This window comes from Hirundo rustica, chromosome 5 (genome assembly GCF_015227805.2).
Source record: "Hirundo rustica isolate bHirRus1 chromosome 5, bHirRus1.pri.v3, whole genome shotgun sequence".
Classification (NCBI taxonomy): Eukaryota; Metazoa; Chordata; class Aves; order Passeriformes; family Hirundinidae; genus Hirundo; species Hirundo rustica.
The window spans coordinates 42,060,186-42,078,400 of NC_053454.1; the positions used below are offsets into that span (position 1 = coordinate 42,060,186).

General features: G+C 38.5%; 1 protein-coding gene across 1 annotated transcript; it reads right to left on the reverse strand.

The window, feature by feature from the left end:
• Window positions 1-405: 405 nt before the first annotated feature.
• MAP9 (microtubule associated protein 9) lies at window positions 406-17,859 on the reverse strand. The gene is made up of 11 exons (XM_040064690.1): window positions 17,673-17,859; window positions 16,679-16,784; window positions 15,037-15,435; window positions 12,389-12,585; window positions 11,490-11,548; window positions 10,874-11,039; window positions 10,153-10,242; window positions 9,326-9,487; window positions 8,730-8,875; window positions 7,873-8,005; window positions 406-2,058 (listed from the first exon to the last, which is right to left on the reverse strand). Exons 1-11 carry the CDS (start codon window positions 17,706-17,708, stop codon window positions 1,936-1,938), a joined length of 1,617 nt encoding a protein of 538 aa, XP_039920624.1. The 5' UTR covers window positions 17,709-17,859; the 3' UTR covers window positions 406-1,935.
• Window positions 17,860-18,215: the final 356 nt, after the last annotated feature.

The window sequence follows — 18,215 nt, forward strand, 5'->3', positions numbered from 1 at the left end:
TTTTCTTACCCAGAATGAGAGACTTGAAACAGAAAATCATTTATCATCATCCCCTGCCTTCAGTGCACCAGTGGAGCAACTTAACGCCTAAACACTTTTGGAAAAAAATCAGAGATACTAGCCACCTTCTAGGTTATTGTTCCTTAAATGAATGTTTGCATTGGTGTGTCAGGAAGCATCAGCGAGCTGGAGGAGACAACTGGAATGCTCTAGAAGTTCACCTTCAGTGGGATACAGTTCCCTACCTACTTGTCATTATGAAAGAATTGCTTGTACTTAGAGACACTGCCTAGTTGATTTCTATGTATTAAAGCTTTAAATAAAGATTTGTATCCTAAAATCTGATGAAAACATTGAGGCCATTGTACTAAAATAGACTTTATTAAATACAAAACATTTTTCCTCTGCCATCAATAACATATAGATAGGATCTATACAGATATATATATATTCTTATACACTAATGTACATATGTTTATATTTCTCAGTTCTAATACTTCTATGACATTTGTATTACACCGTAACATGTCCAAATTTTTACAATATAACAATAAATAAAGCTCACAAAATTTTACTGTGAAAGTTAAACATATCAGCTGTTTTCCCTTGTCTACAGACTTCAGCATCTTTTCCTAATTGAGAAGTTGTGAATTTGTGAGCTACTCCTCATTCTTCTGAAAGGTGTCACCAGCATCTTCTCCCTTCTGTCTTCTGTCAAAACCTTCTATCCATTTATAGAAAGGCTTAAAGTCAGTAAGGACACAGCATTTAGTTCAGGAACAGGCACCTGACAAACTCTTTTCTATCTCTGCCACTAATTCTACCACATTTCTCATTTCCATCCCTCAAGTACAGCCTGTCAGCATAGGGACCTTCCTTGCTTCCTCTAGCTGGACAATGCAAAAATAAAGATCTAGATGATCCCTTCCGTACAGGCTGCCTTGTCTCAGACTCTCCAGGTCTGCTCTAAACTCTGTGCGTGTTACAATTTTCATCTTCTCATGATACTACACTTGGAGTTTCTTAACGAACTAAACCCAAATTCAAGGCTCCAAGTGCTAAAAGCCCAGAGCACCAATGATGCATACCACCACCCCAATCTGAAGCCCGGAAGCAGTTCAGTATTTTCTCATAAAATCCAGGTGGGCCACTTTTGAATTGGCAATTCTGTTGCATTCTGCTGGGGCTGCACTTCCTCATCTCTCCTGCTGCTGCCTGTAATTTTACTCTACCTCTTATGTAGGCTACTGAAGCTGCTCTGGCTGGGCATCTTCTCAGCTTCTTGAAAAGTTTCTGCTGGCAGTAAATTTTCTCTTTTCTCCTCAACTTTGGAAAAAATGCCTGGTCTGTTATGAGGGAACAGCCAGAACCAGACCTGGAGCTTATGAAAACCCTGTATTCACATATCTGCAAATATGCATTACATATTTTCTCTGTATCTTGTATATCAATGTATGAAAATCACATTCTGCTTCCATACTCCTTAGTCTTTTGTCATCTACCACTACAAGACAGCCAACATTTCCTTACCCATCATCCTTACACCACAGCCTCCTCATATAATTTCTTCAAGAATTAACTCCTCAAGAGTGTGGTCTAGTAACTTAAAAAATAACCATTCTGCTACTTACTTAGTGAAAAAAAAATACCAGAGTCCAGCTTTATGTATCCTGGATATAAATTTTCACCAAAAAGGTACGACGTAACATGGAATTTAGCAAAACTAAATTAAATGTAGAATTAGAAAAGTTATTACATTTTCTAAAGCAATGCAAATGAGTAACAGGCTTATTTAAACTGCACTGATCAAATAAACTACAAAGAACGAACGAAACACCTATAATGTTTCAGTAAAAATCAGCTGATAACAAGAGAGTTACTGGCCATTGACAGAACTTTGTAGACTATCTGTTCTTCTGGAAAGCAATAAACTGCTCAGTAATTACTAGAATATGTGACTTTGCCAGGTGGCCTCCAGGGAGGACTCACTTCATTCCCACGGACAGCCTGCAACTTCTTTTGGTTCTTCTCAAGCTGTTCTCTCCTCATTTTGTTTTCCTGAGAATAAAAAGATGTGTGAAAAAAGCCCAAATCAAAACCACTCCCCTGCCCCCCAACAATTCTATTAACAGAAAAGTTACAATTATTGTAATGCCTTTCTTGTGTAAAATGAAAAGACAACATGCAATGGAAATTTGCTTTTTGGAACCCTGCACATCCCTTTTAGAGGTTCAGTAATAGGCATTGCATAATGCAACACAAGAGGCTACACATTTGGTGTCATTTCAAGGATAGGCTGGGTTTGTGCACTGTCTAAACAAAAGGCCTAGTAGACTAGGTAGTGTATTGGCCTTGCATGTAATTAGACTCATATTAATTACTTCTTGTCTTTAAGAGGATACCTAAATCACAATGCATAATATGTTGTTCTCATATAATGAGAACATTGATGCATCATTGTACCTTTCTGTACTTATTAAATCACACTTGCCATGTCCTAGAACAAACTAGTAATCAAACAATTTCATTTTAAACAAAGATCTATCTAACTTATGCTGTAAGCACTGCAAGGTTCTAATTCCATTTTCTATTGTTACAAACAGCAATGGGGCAATTAGAACGATGAGAGATAAGCAAGGTACTTGCAACACTTTTTGTGTCACATTAACTAATGATTTTCAAGAGACTTGTCATTCAAAAATTAAGTTGCAATTATTTATAATTATTTTTGAATTTCAGATCAGTTCTATTCTACATAAAATATTAATTCTTTGCAACGATGACTGCCATTTCACTCTCAAGAGGACCAGCATCTAAAGCTACATCTGCATTAGCAGTTTAATCCACTGGTGAGCACTCTATGGGTGCAAGTTTTACTTGCAGGTTTGTGGTGCACATTTCCTACTGACTTAAAAGTAGTTTTTCCCTTGGCAGAACCAAAGTTGACCATGTAGACCAGAACACAATTTACAGTGCCCCCTGTGATGGGTGGATAAGAGTTCCTTGAGCAGCTGGCTTTCCCTCACATGAACAGCACATTCATTTCTAAGATCAACAACTGGCAAACACATCCCTGGTACTTAAGATGCAATGTGGATATGTCCACTTAAAAACATCATCAGCTGTGCCACATCCAACCTTGGTTCCTTCATGATTTGCAGCCCACCAGCCAGTATTTCAAAGCACCCATAGAAGTTTTGTATTTTCACATGTATGAAGTGCACTGGAGTGAAGTACTGCTCCTTGAGGACAGCTGTAAGACAGCTGGCACTCTCACATAACCCACGATCCTAATCCTCTGCTGGACACCGTATATCCACAAATTCCCAAGATGTTGGCAGTGTTTGCCTGTTATTCATATGTGAGCAGGGAAATAGTGAGGTAACTGTGGCTGAGGGAATAGACCGGAAAATGGATGCAGAAGCATTATTGTAAAAAAGGGAGCTTGACTGAAGTTTTCTCCTATTTTACACATATATAGCAGTCAAACTACTAATGTGTCCAAAAATTGTAAAAAGAAAAGCAACACACTGAAATATCAACCCTATCAATATGATTTTAATCTGTGCCCTTCAGGTCTTTGACAACATAAATCTAAAGATCCAATTCAGTTAAGAACATCTGGTCTGGCTAAACAAACACAATAATTTCATGGTGTTATTAGTAAGGCTGATTAAAAGCAAGGCAAGGTTTGCACAGAGAAGGAATGCGCTTTGCTAAAATAAGCAGTACAAAAGTTCATCACAAATATTATCTCTCTGTACAAACTGTATCTTTCTGGATCTCATGGAGTAATTGAGACAAACTAGGCCTGCAGCAGTGACATTCTGATTCTTCTCATCCTCCACTTTTGCCTTCTTTCTCCTTCCACAGAGATTTCATCAGATGAACATAACTAGTGGCTTTGGGTCTTTAGAATAAATTTAAGATATTCTAAAATTCTTGAAGGGAACTGTTTACTACCCTAAGAAAAAAGTAGTCTGCATTATCGGTGATATTTTTCAAAAAAGACATCAAGGTATGTCAAGCAGTACAGATGAGGTTGGGAAAAATATGCTCTAATGGAATACATATATAATACATGCCCCTGTATCTACAATCATAGAATTATATTGTACAAAGATATCCATACCATCAGGACAGGTAAGTGAAAACTCGTTAAGAGTAAGACTTAATGCAGCAGTATTGCAAGCATTAGAGAAATGGCATGCTACAAAGAAATGTGCATTTTTCACATTTATCAAGCACTCTCTACTGAATACATGTTGCACAACAGACTCAAGTATGAAAAACCACTATCAAAAATAAAGCATACGCTTGATGCCTTAAGGCACCACACCCACCCAGGAAAGGAAAAAAAGCTGCTTTGGATTTTTTTAACTATGCTTCAGTTTTGAATGTTTGGGTTTGAAGATCCAATTTTCATTAATGAATCCCAGTGGCAGGAAAAGAGTCAAGTTAATTTAACTTTTTTTTAAGAAGGTTAAATTCGAAGTGAAGATCTACTGGCTTCCTCCCTGTCTTCAACACACACAAAGCTTTTATGTTCTTGTTGTAACTACAGTGCATATTCTCACAAGATGTAATTGATACAGATATTTCACAGAATAAAAGTGTTGATGTTATTTGCACTAGTTGAAGACTAAAGGAAACAGTGAAAGATTAAATCAGTAACTGTTGCTTGTCTTACACTAGATCAGCTTGATTTCTGTGGAAGTTTCCTACTCAACAGCCTATTAAGACGAACACATTTTTCACTTATCAAATTCTGGGAAGAGCATATTCTTTAGCAGTATGACTGCCACAGAGAAATTGAATTTTAGATATTACGGAAGACCGACAACATTTAAGACGAGTAACAATAGCAGCCTTATTTCTAACCTATTGCAATGACAGGTCGTGAAAATTGCAATGCAGACAGTATTTTCAGAGAGATCTTGTTAAACTACATGAAATTAGTAACCCACTTCAGCTACTTCTAACCCAGAAAAGCAACAGATCCACAGGAATTTTTCTTTCTTGATGTTTTTAAACGGCTTTAGAATGCCAAAAATAGATATTGCACATGTTCAAATTCAAGGTAAAATGTCAAACTTTTTCTAAGGCTTTCAACATTAGTATGCTGGTCTTTGAGAACTATTTGAGAGCAGTCTTACTTCTCAGCAGATCATGGTAGGTTGATGTTTATCACAGAAAACTGTCAACATAACTTATCTATTCACTTCTATCCACAGTAAACAGGTGTCAAGATTAGTATTTCAGAAATAATAGAAACTAAACTGATCTGTCATTATAAACTTTCTACGTGATTCTTGTCCACATTCCACTCCTCAGAATCGGTGCATGTCAATGACAATGACAGCGCAAGTGTCAGACACTTGTATTATGCAGTAAGTAAAAAATGATCATTTATCAAGCTAGATTGGCTTGAAGAGTTCTTGGTGACTAGCAAGAAGCAAATGATAGAAAAGAAACAAAATAATCAGAAGTTTGAATTTCCAGGCAATACTAAAGCATCTCACCTCAAGATTAGCCTTTTCATGTCAGTATTTTACAAGTGTTAATAGCCTTTTCCAGGGCATTTATTTCCAGGCTTAAAAAGTAATCTTCTCTATGCATTTATGCTATCAAACATTCACACAATGACCTCTAAAAGCAGAAGTAACAGAATTTCAATTAACATAAAACCAGAATTTTTCTTCTTTTTTAGAAGAACTACAATGAGATTTTTATGTCTGTTTTATCTATGCATTATAGTCAACACCCGTTTCAGGAAAACTGAGGAGAAATTTACACATATTTCTGTTGAATTTTAATGAAAACATATTAGAATACTTCCCACTGCATCAGTCCTATTTTATTTCCCTTAAAAAATATCCTGTTAGTTGAAAGAATACTTTTAAAAGGCTTCCAAATTCTGCCCTCAGATCTGATGCCTATCTACCTGCAGGCAGATGTCATCTGAGTTCCCTTGGTAATACAATGACAACTTTACAGTGTTTCTCTCCTGCAGTTCACTAATGGTCTGTTTTTTTTCTGTAAATGTACAAAGTGAGACAATATTCTGGCCAAAAATTACGATAGAGACATTTCTCAATATACTTTCTCAAATAAATGTGTGTAAGTTGCAAAAAGACAGCACAAATTCTGAAAGTAAAAATGTGAAGTCTGGGCAAGAGACACATCAGTCAACACTTGCACACAGACACTGAAAATGATCATTTTAGAGGTACCTCTGCCAATCAGTTCAGTACTTATCCTATCCTACACTTGCTTATTTCTCATGTAGGCACATGTATACCCAGTTAGATCTGGTCATTCCTCCAACTACTAAAATTTTTATTAATAATCCCACTGAAGTGATCATCTCAGGAATTCAGACACAATTTCTATGGGAGAGCCTGCACTAGGTAGCATCCTTCATTTCAAAAAAAAGGGATAATTTTTTTACCTTCATACAGAGTCCAGGACAACAAGGAAGTCAAATGTACAATGAGAAGTAACATTTTTGCTTTGGTACAACTAAGCTGATTAGGATAGTCTCAGTAATCAGAGCATACCAGGGTAATGCCTTATTTACTGCTCAAAGCATAGTATTCCCTTACCATGGCAATCAGGAATATTGACCAAGCAAGAAATAACCTAAGATCAGACATTATTCATTTGCTTAACTGAGCTGAAAATCTCTTGAAAATGGGGCTCAGAAAAAAACCCTTCTTATCAGTGATTACAGAAATGAGAGGTATTTCAACAGGGGACCAGGTCAAACATCTTAAAAGATCTAAATCTAAGACTAAAAGGTTTGGAAACAGAGAGAAGGGAAAACATGCAGGCTCTTGCTGTTTTGTGCAACTGCATCTGATTTAGCCAAGTAAAGGATGATTGTCCTCTCTAAATCTGACCCACACCTGTACAGCTGCCTGACTCAGTTCTCATCTGCCTCTCCCCCCTGGAAAAAAAAAAAAAAAAAAAAAAAAATTAAGCTATTGACAGTAAAGAGGAATTCCTCTAAGGACCTTAATCCAGCTGGGTTGCAAGACCCTATTCTTAAAAATGGCAACAGAGACCATATGTACAAGACATGCCAGAAATCACATCAAGAGAGACAAAAGAAACACTTTCTAACTAAAAAACCTCAACAGTCAGTATGAAGAAGGACTGTGTAGGACTGTGTCACAGGACAGGGAATTAAAACAAGTTTGTCTTTAACTGGCAAGTCACATACCTTTAAGAAAACAACATGCTAAGAATATGAATGATCTCTCTTCTAGTTTGTCTTTCTGCAGCAAGGAAAAAAACCTGCCTTATTGTTGGGACTAGAGTGGATTAATTTACTGCTTTACAACTGGGATACTGCTGTGAGAAAAATATAATTGGAAGCATCAGAGTTCCTCCTTTCTGGCAAATGGAAATCATCTTGAACCTCATTACAAGTGCTTTTATCAGTTGTGTGGTATCCAAGTCTCCATTTTCGACACTCCCTTGAATGTACACACACTGACTGTTGCAGCTGGCAATGCTGTTTAGCTTTTGCAGGTTTTGTGCTCTGGCTAATTGGCCCTTCAGAGATGGCTGCTCCTGATATGAAATGATAAAAAATGAAGACTAATGGAAATTGGAAACTCTATGACATGTAGATAGGGAGAATATATTTTCCACGTATGCCAGAGATCAAGCGCACCATACTTAATCAACATTTTGCTCCCAAATTCTGGGGGACAAGCAATGTAATGTTGCCACCATCCGGCCTCTCTCATAACAGCACAACACCCCACAAGTATTACAATACTCAAGTACTCACAGTCATTACCACATCAGATGTTTTGATTCTGACAAAATGCAAAAAAATCTCTCAAACCCAACCGAACATACCAGCCATTTTTCATATTCCTCCAGAGCCTTTTCACTTTTTTCTTCCTCCTTGGCCTGCTGCATTTCTCGCTTTCTTTTCTCTCGGAATTTTTCCACTTTCTTCTTTTTTATGTATTCTTCCTTCTTTTCATTCCTGCGTAGTGAGAGGGGAGAGGGAGAGGTCATCATGTACAGACTAAAAGCTGCATCTGTGACCAATTAAGTAAATTAGTCAAAATATGTATTTTACACTTTTAATAAAAGATTGAGAATTTGTATTTAAAATCTTCCATGTCCGTATGTCACCAAGGTAGAAATGAATCTACTACTCTATGTATTACAGCATCACCTTTTCTGTACTTTGTTCTCCCTTATTAAGTATCATTTAAAAAAAAAAACATTCGGAACTTCCGTAGGTAACTGTAAGTTGTCACTGTCTGTGAAAACTCTTGGCTTGTAAAACTAATACATAGTATCTCCAGCAGATATGTCTCATTTCCTTCTTCCTGCATCTGCATTCCTACATTGTATTCCATGAAACTTTAAAGATTTACCTTCCTTCCTATGGCCTAGTAATGAAGCATGAAAATAACCAGGTAAGACACAATATTACTCAATGAATTTCCTCATTTGCTGTAACTCTGCCCAGGCTTAGCTAATATCCTCTTGGGGAGGAAAGCAACTAAATTAATAAACTGAAGACAGCTGCACGGCTTGTTTTCATTGTTAGACTTTGTCTCCATTGAGAATGAAGAGTGTGATCCCAAGCATTCCACTGTCTTCCAACTACAAGCACATCAAGCATTTACAGAAGACCTGTTACATTTATAAGCAAGGATTTTGGAAGCTATGATACAGGAAACAGAGCGGAGAAATACCATTTTTCAACTGCTGATACACTGACTCTCCTCTTCTCTGCAACTAGATCCTCTTCTCTCATCTTCCTCATTCTTTCAGAATGTTTTTCCTTCCTGCTTTGCTCTCTTAAATATTCCACTTTTCTTTCTTTCCATTTTTTGAATGCCTAAAGACAACCATAGATCATGAGAAATCTTACCTCTCACCTTTCCATCAATAGTCCAACAGTAGTCTGTTCTGCGTTATTATTTTTTGTAATTTCTACACATTCTAATTTTAGAATATTTGATTGCAGAATTGCTCAGAAGTGGGTATCACTATACCTAAAAAGAATCTTATTTTTCTAGCAGGTAATAATTAATTGCTAATGTATTTGTATGAAGTTTATTTTATGCTCAGTTAATAGACTCCATATATAGAAGCCTGTTTATCTGCAAGGGTAAATATTACGTATTTCTGATAGAGCAAAACCTAATACAAGCTTCCTTGAAAAACTAAGCATGTCTAGATTTAAGATTATAGTTCATTTCCACCTCTTTCTGTATTAATCCAAATTATTTTTTATCATCTCCTGAACCACATTCAAACACACATTTATGTACAAATTTCACATCACCGCTTCTGCTGCTTCTGTTTTTTCCTTATTCTGTTCTTCTGGTTTCTTTTCCTCAAGTTCCTCAAGCTTTTTTTTTTCTCTTAACTTCTTTGCTTCTTTCTCTTTCTTTTTTTTCCAGGCTTCATAACATGCAATTGACTCTTCTCTTTTAAGTGCTTCTTTCTAGATTGAAAATAAAATTTAAATCAATTTCAGTATAAAATTCTAAGTGAAATAGTATGCTTTAAACTCATTGCTAAATGGAGCAATAAAGAAAGAGAAATTGATTTGCTGACAACATTGCAAGTATCACAATTACAATTACAATTAAAAGAGTGGTATTTTTCTAGGCCCATTTTTAATTTAATTGAATGAGACGGACTACTCCTGCCAAGTATATGTAGAAGGATATGAAATACATGTTAAGTACTTAGAAGTGAAACATATTAAATGCTTAAAAGCCAAACGTGCATGATACTATTCAAGACAGAGTCCTCTGTAGGTCAGCAACTCCTGAGGCAGGGAGTAAATGCCTCATGTTCTTACGCACAAAACAGAACTTAGCACCTTAAGAACTGAGCATCCCAAGGTCTTTGTAAACGAACCTGATAATTAATCTAGGAAGCACACTTCTAACACATCTTATGTAAATATGTAGGGAAGCACTGGACAGACACTGTTTACACAAACTTAATAAGCAGAACATGCCATTTATTGTCTCACATCATCTCGTGCTCTTTGGAGAAAACTAGATACCTCAAAACAGCAGAGGGATGCACTTATGCAGGAAGCACACTTCAAAGAATCACAGTTTGTCAACTTCTTTTTAAACAACAATGTAAACTAACCTTTTCAGTATTGTTCCTTAGAATTTCAGCTTTCTCTTTTTCACTTCTCTTTAATTCCAGTACAAGGAGCTTTTTCTTTTCCAACCAGCTCTGTAAGAACCATTAAAATATTTTTAAAGTCTTTTTAACGCATCAGTAAAGAGCAAAACCAATATAATGACCACGAAAATTACTCTTAGTTCTTTCATGTGCTAGTTAAATAAGCATCCCATCTGGAAAATGAACCCATTTTTAAAACATGAACATTGTGATTAAAAAAATCTAAAGTTCTAAAATCACAGCTACAGGATCTAAAAAAGCTTAAAGATCTTTTAATAAGCACCTGCCTAGAAACACCAACAAGTATGTAAGCATTAATCAAAATTAAACGGAAGAATGGAATAAAGATTCTTATCACTTGGTATACAAGAATATTATTTACATTTGTTGTCTCTCTTGAAAATACCTATAATTAAAGAGAATAAAATCCTACTGGGAAAATGAGACTTCAGGCAGCTATAAAAGGTTATGAGCCATCTGCAGAATCAGGTTTAGATTTTCAAGAAATAACTGTATGTACATATAAACAACATAATAAAAGGATTACTGTATCTGTAAACCAATGAAAGGAATATATTAAAAAATATTGCTTTCAAGAAAATCTGAGATGTTGACTCCTATACCAGGACCTTTGCACATATTCACAATATTGTTTGTTGGTTTGTTCATTTTTAAAATCTACCTGAAAAACAGCTGCTCTTAAATTATCTACTTTGTCGAATTCTGGACTTTTCTTCTGCACGCTTTTATCCTCCAACATCTTAAATGATCCGAGATACTGAGATGAAACAGGTGAAGTTGGTGGAACAGCTTTCCCCCTTCTCTTTAAATGAACAAAAGTTGTAGACCTAGGAAAATACCAGGACACAAACACATTAATGACCTTTCCATTTACTGTAGCTCATACCAAGTATTATTCCTCTTATTTCTGTGCATACCAAATGTTACTGTGATTCTTTTTTTATATGCACTTGACTGGGAAAGGGAAAGGAGAAAGAACTTACCTCTTTTAAGTTTATAAATTACGTACACTTTCATCTTAAAAAAGCTTAAGAGCCTGTAAGACTCCAGTAACACACTAATCAGAGACACTGGCAAAAGATTTGGGAATCTGATCCACCATAAATCTGAGCACAGGTCATAACAACATGCCACATGCACTAAACTGTTTCCACAGATAGTCAGAGGCTGCCAGCAGCAAAGACAATGCTGACAGAAAATGAGAGGGGAGCAGCATTGTTGGGGCGCTTACAGGCATCCTAAATGGCTCAGAACAATACTTGGCATTCTTCTCTTACCTGTCAGATAAAGACGCTTTTGGGTTTTGTAGAACACTCTCCTTTGTTTCACTTAGTTTCTGAGAAACACAGAGGAAAAGTAAAGTTACAGGTCTCTTAAGCAACAGATCAGGATGAAACAGGACACTGAGAACTGGACTGAGCCCTTATGAGTCCCTTCCAAGTCAAGACATTCCAAGATGTTATAAAAACAGGCAAGAAAAACACCCTAATGAAGAGAGGGTATAGTACAGGGTAAGAAAGTAAGGAAAGGAAAAACAAAAAACAAAACAAAACAAAAACCAAGCAAGCAAGCAAGCAACTAATCAACCAACCAACCAATCAACCAAACAAACTTTCAGAATGCCTGTATCATTTTGGAATGGCAGCTAGGAATGTTCATTTGTATTATGTAAAAATACAGTCAATAGTTTAGAAATAATAAAAAGTAAAAAGACCACAGTTGGTTTACTCTATAAGCAGTCTTTTCAGTCTTTTGTATACTTTAATAATTACATGTATCTATATATTTTCTTTTTAGGATAAAGCATAGAGCACTTTGCATCTTCTCCATTATTCAGGCCACACATGGATTCTACCCTCTGCCAACACACACTGCTCACTGCTATTCCGCTATCCTCACAACAGAGGTTTGACATTTTCACTTTGAGAAGGGTACTTTTTTAAGGCTAGAAAACGCATTTCAATACCTTTATCTGACTTAAATAACTTGTGGAAAAGGTATTCCTTACATCTTTCATAAGATATACAGAATTTATAAGAGCCTTGGTTCTAGAACCCAGATACAAATTTTCAGCTTTCCAGACAGTGTTCTCAAGATACCAACAGCAACTTTGCAAAACTCTCCATTGTGCTTCTAGGACATTGTTCCAAACAATGGTAAACTGTATGAGCAATACCTTGACAGAGTTCTTGGACATGTTCTTTGCCTCCCCATGATCAGATTCATCATTCACTGACACTTCCTGCATTGTATCAGTTATTATTTGCTCTTCTGCTATTTTCATCATTCCATCTGAACTGTCAACAGAAGGGGATTTCCTACCATTGTCCTCCAGTTTCAGGTCACTGGTGCTGACAGTATTCTGATTTTGATCTAAAGGGAGAAAAAAGGTTGAGAGGACACATTAACAAGAACTTCACTGTTTTTGAGTATTGCTTTTCTACACAAAATATATTTCTAGAAACACCATCCATCTGTGAAAGTTCTTACTAAATTTTATATAGTATAATGTATTTTCTGTATGCCTCCTTCTAAGAACTATATACTAATAAGAACAGTATTCACTCGTGTTTTCATGTAAGACTGGAGTGGCAACTGAATCTCAAACTAATGTTAGAGAATGTGAGAGCAAGACAAAGGCAAAATTTTCCATCTGCCTGTCCTGGGGTGACTTTGTATCCCCAATCGTCTGTTGGGTGCAGGGGGGAGGGCAAGCGCGGTTTGTTTTTCCCCAGGAAAACTCTGCTCATCGGAGTGACCTTGAAGCGGGGGAGTTGGAACACGGCAAGACGAAAGAAGCTCTGTTGTTTTTTCCCCGGCAGTTAGTTAGTTTAGTGCTAGCATAGTTAGATGCTGTAGAATAGCTGAAGCTTTTTGCCCTTTTTTTTCTTTTTCTTTTTTTGTCCTTTTTTCCTTCCTTTTTGCTTTTTTTTCCCTCTCCTCAGAACTGTTCCAACCTCTCCGGACTAAGGACCTGGGGAAGCACCGGGGGCCTCCACAGGGGACCCACCCCACCAAGACCAGCCCTGCACATCTCCTTTTCTCCCAGCGTCAGCAGAGACGGAGCGGTGGAGCACAGTGACGACCCTCGAGGAGACTTTCTTTAAGTTTGTTATCCCTCCGTAAGCGGCACGAAGCTCTTGTCATCGGGTATTGTGCTGGGAGTGCTTTGCCTGTTTAATAAACAGGTTTTTTCCACTTCTCTCTGAGGAAATCTTTTTTCCCCGAACTGGTTGGAGGAGGGGCGGGGGGGCCCCGTGAGAGGGTTTCTCCCAAAATCTGCCTAAAACCACCACACTGCCTTATCTGGGTCTGCTGCAGAAACCAAAAGCAAGAGTCACTGCAGTCACACCAAGAGCTCTTCTGACATCTCGCAAACTTCTAATGAAGTGTGCCAGTTAACATTCTGGGTAACAAATACTGCTTTCATTGTGTGGTGCTCTTCAGGGGTATGGGACACAAGAGTGAATAACTGAAAAATTCTGCAGTGGGGATTTAAAGAAAACATCACCTCAATCTGAATGTATGCCTAAGTGGTGAAATTGTTATTTATGAAACACATTAGTAGACTTAATAAGACTTAAAAAAAATTTAATCAGATTTCAACTGCCAGTAATGCAGCATTCTAAACTTGTAAAACAATTCAGACACAAGCCAAAAATGCCTCAGTAAAACCAAATTAGAAATCTTCCACAAATTTCCAATAGAATTCTTCAGAAAAACAGAAATTTTGGATGACAAATTAACTCCAAATTACCTGAAGAATGGAACATTAATGCCCATAATCTAAGAAATTTACCCTAAATTTACAGTGATGAAGGTAAGTTCAAGGTGACAAGAATTCTGAATTTATTGAATTTTAACCAATATCGCACTGTGTCACTGTGCTACTTTGATTCACATGAAGGAAAGAAGTAGCTCTGTTTCTTTTCTGCCAGTCTAAAACTACATGGGTACAACAGCCAGGAATGAGAGGAATGAGAGGAATGAGAGAATCTGCACATTCAGATACCTAGCATTTTGGTGCCACCATGTGGAACGGAAAAACAAAGCTGATACCTTTAATCATGCTCTACCAATTGCAAAGTTGTAATCTTCCATCACAAGTCATAAACTTATCTCAACATCAAACAGGATAAATTCCTCTCATATTAGGAATTACATAAAAAATATTAAGTCTTTTGGCATATACAGTCAATTAGCAGAATTCCAAATTCTGCTTTGTATATTAAAAATAAATTAGCTATTTCTGTAATTAAACATTCAGGTTTGGGGGCTTTATGTGTTTGACTATACATTCAAAGTGTGTCAGTGTCTTCAAAGCAAAAGATCATTTAAGTTTTAACTTCGAAATAATGAGACATCTACCATTCATAAATGTTTGGGTATGGCTCGTTTTCTGAGGTTTTGTTACATTACAGCTTCACCTGGTCATAGACTATGAATTTCATGACCTTTCCGTTAAAGGGTACATGGATGCTGTGGATATTATGTCATTCCAGCTTTCCGTGTCATGCACACATTGAGGAGGCATCTTGGCAGCCCCCTCATGCCTTCCATGTACATGCACTGATGGAGAGCTGGACTTTAGGCACCTCAACAGCTGTTTTTCCATCTTCTGAAAGGAAAAGGCAAACAGGAACCTCCTGCTCTTGGCCCACGCTGGTTCAGTTTACACCCTGGCATACAGAGGTTATGTATTTTTAGAAGCTTCGGCTACAAGCCAAAGCAGATAATTGCTAACACAAAAAATAACCCAAACTGAAACACTAAAATACTGTAACATGGCTAAGCAGCAAAAACATAAAAATATTTTCTTTTCACCTGATGCTGAAGCATTTCCGTTTTCGTGCATCCTAGGCTTTGATTTTGGTTGGTTTTCCTCTTGATTTCTTTTTTGATGTTGTTCATTAATAGGCAAGTCATCACTTTCACTATTATCACACAGTACTTCTTCATTATTTTTTCTGAAATTATCCTCATTTTGACCTTGCACACATCCTTCTTTGCCATCTTTTCTGTCATTCTGTATGTTTTCACCATCTAAAACCATTATTTGCTGAAGCTTCTTTACATGAAAGGATAAATTCAAGTCATCAGCAGCTTCATTTTCCAAATCTACTGCTTCTTGTGAAGCATCGTCATTCAAGAGAGGACTCCCAGCTACAGATCTCTCAGTGCCAGTAGAACCTGAATTACTTTCAGCAAGTTCTTTCCCAATATCTGCAAAGAAGACATTACCAACTTGCATTTGATACACGTGGAAAAAAAAAAAAATGCAACACAGAACCTGTATCCTCTATAACTTAACACTATTTTTCATGTAACACCCTCCTGACTTTAGTTTCTGAGCGTTTCTCTTTCTGTCCCTTTGATCTCTGCAAAGCCACCAAACTACAGCCTTATTCTACTTCCTTTCCTGTCATCTCTTTTCATGGACCCAATCCACAGAAAAATATTCACTCATTGTTTTCTGCCATGCAATTTAAAGCCCTTCTAAAAAACAATGCCTCAATGCAATAGGAAGTTGAAGCAAGTCATCAACAACAAAACTTGGTATGTTTGGTATTAGAACTCATCCTCCCATCTCTTCACTTCTGCTCCATTTAAAGTCTAAAGATACTCAAAGGAAGTATCTTCTATAATGCTAAGGTTCACATGTTTAACAAAAATATTTATCTTCCTCTAGCCTGGTACTGCTAATTGACCTAATTTCAAAGTTCAAATGCTTGAAGAAGGGGACAAAAGAATGCCATGATAGTAGAGTAACACTTTTACTGCTGGAGAGCTTCTTTTCCTAAATTTTGTCAGCAAAGGAAGTCAAAGCATCCCACAAACTGTTAAAAGATGTTTCAGATGTGAAGGAAAAACAGACAGAGGAAGTCCTTTTAAAAACACAAGATCACATTTAACATTCCTATTTTTCTTAAAATTTAGTGCCATGCCAGTAGGAAGAAGTCATTTGGCCAAACACAAACACTAGCAAAAATCAAATGCATCCTGCTGAAAAAAAACCAGACAGATCAAACTTGTTCTTGGTTTACTACACTACCAGGCAAGCGAGCTCTGCAGCGTGACCTGCAGCCCTCATTCACTGATTGTTCACACTGGGAAACCAGGAAGAAAAAAACATTGCCTTTCTCTTTGCCCATGTCCACTTTCATTTACAGTACTGTGTACTACTGTCTCATCCAGGTGTCAAGTAAACAAGATGGCTAAGGAGGAGAACTGGGCACCACAGTGGTAGGAACCAGCACAGCCTGTCTGGGTCTAGCAGGTTGGCACCTCTGCTGATTTCATTGGAAATTCTCCTGCTAAATTGGCAGAGGAGGACTCAGTGCTTTAAAAGTTGTTAAAATATGAAATCTTGGAACACTAAATCATATCGACACATAAAGATTGTCTAGTATCTAGTAATGAGTTAAGAAACGAAGAACACGAGGAAAAATATTTAGTTTTGTTTTACCATTTAACATGCCATCTTCATCACTTTCAAAGTCGTCTGAATATTGATCTCTTTCCTTGCTTGTTGCATAATCAGAAATTGCTTCCTGCAGCCCCTCCTGAAACGGCTTCACAAATAACTTTTACATAAAATTTTTCACTTGTTCAAGTTCAGCACTCCCCTCCCACACATATGTAAGTAAAAGTGAACAACAGAGATAAGCCCATTTAATTGACACTTATTGTGCAGCATAGTGCTTCCATCCTATCTCCATTCCCCTAACATATCTACATCAAAAAATCCCCCAAATCTCCATGTACTTATTTATAATTCTTCCTCATAAGAAATGTATTTTGCAAAACACTTTTCCATTTTTTTTGGCACTTATGATGTATCATCACATGCCACTTCACTCTTTTGTATGTTTTGATCGGCAAGAGCACAGGAGGAGGGTCCGTGAGTGCACGGACGAGCCCTTCAATGCCGCAGGACAGGTACCTGAAGCAGGTGGCAGGTCCAAACCAATGGAAGAACTTCGCATATTTTGGACTCTCTGCTGCAGGACATCGTGGACACATGATTCTGAAGGGACTGGCCTTAATTATAGATTGTAAACACATAAAGAAATGCACCAGTATCTCCAGATTCCAGACCTGACCCACAAACCACGAGGAGCAGTGGCTCGTCATGGGCCTTGGGCGCCTCCCAGGCACCGGCTGGTGGCCGGGCTGCCCCTTCAGCCTGGCTGTCACGGACGGGACAGCTGGGCTGCTCCCAGCCTGTGCACGGGGAGCAGCTCCTGGTGTCCTCACCGCGGGCAGCCTGCTTGCCCGCTTTCATTTCGAAAGCAACGCGGATTTTTGTGGGTGTGCTGCCTGTAACAACGATTTAACTTATTCCCAACAGCAGAAACCTGCTCGCAGGGCCCGCTCCCCAGCGCCGGCTTTACCCTGCCCCTGCCCCTGCCCCTGCCCCTGCCCCTGCCCCTGCCCCTGCTCTGGCCGCCGCCGCTCACCTGCAGCCCGCAGTCGGCGGTGCCTCCCCCGGACATGGCGGAGGTGTCTCGCCGCCGCCTCGCAGCGCCCGCGGCCGCCGCCAAGCCCTCCGAGAGCCCTGGCAAAGAGCCTCGGCAAAAATCCCCGGCGGAGGGCCCTGGGATAGAGCCCCGGGAAAGAGTCCCAGGATAGAGCGCCGGGCAAGAGCCCCGGGATAGAGCCCCTGGCCGGGCCCGGCCGCGCCGCCCGCCCGGTCCCCGCCCGTCGCCCGGCAACGGCCGCGCCGGCGATCGCCTTCATTAGTCGGGAATCGCCTCATGTCGCCGCTGCGCCGCTTCCTCAGCCGGGCTAAAGCCGCGCTGCCAGGATTTATTATCGATGTCCCTACTGTGCAAATAACACCGTTCCCACAAGGAGCACATCCGTACATCCATGACACTCGTAACAGGGCTGACACACATTCGTCAACACCACTCCTGTAGTCAGTTGTCAGTAATTGTCCAAAATCTTCCTACTTGGGATGTGAGCACTTTCCCTAAGAAACACACTCATATTAGGGCTTT

Bases quoted from the DNA above. Each gene is read 5' to 3' on its own strand.
- MAP9 (XM_040064690.1), bottom strand. From the start codon at position 17,708: ATGTCCGGGGGAGGCACCGCCGACTGCGGGCTGCAG. The intron at 11,040-11,489 runs GTAAGAGAAGAA...GTATTTTCCTAG, and splicing joins AAAGCGTCTTTATCTGACAG to GTCTACAACTTTTGTTCATT. The intron at 8,876-9,325 runs GTGATGTGAAAT...GGTTGTCTTTAG, and splicing joins AAACAGAAGCAGCAGAAGCG to GCATTCAAAAAATGGAAAGA.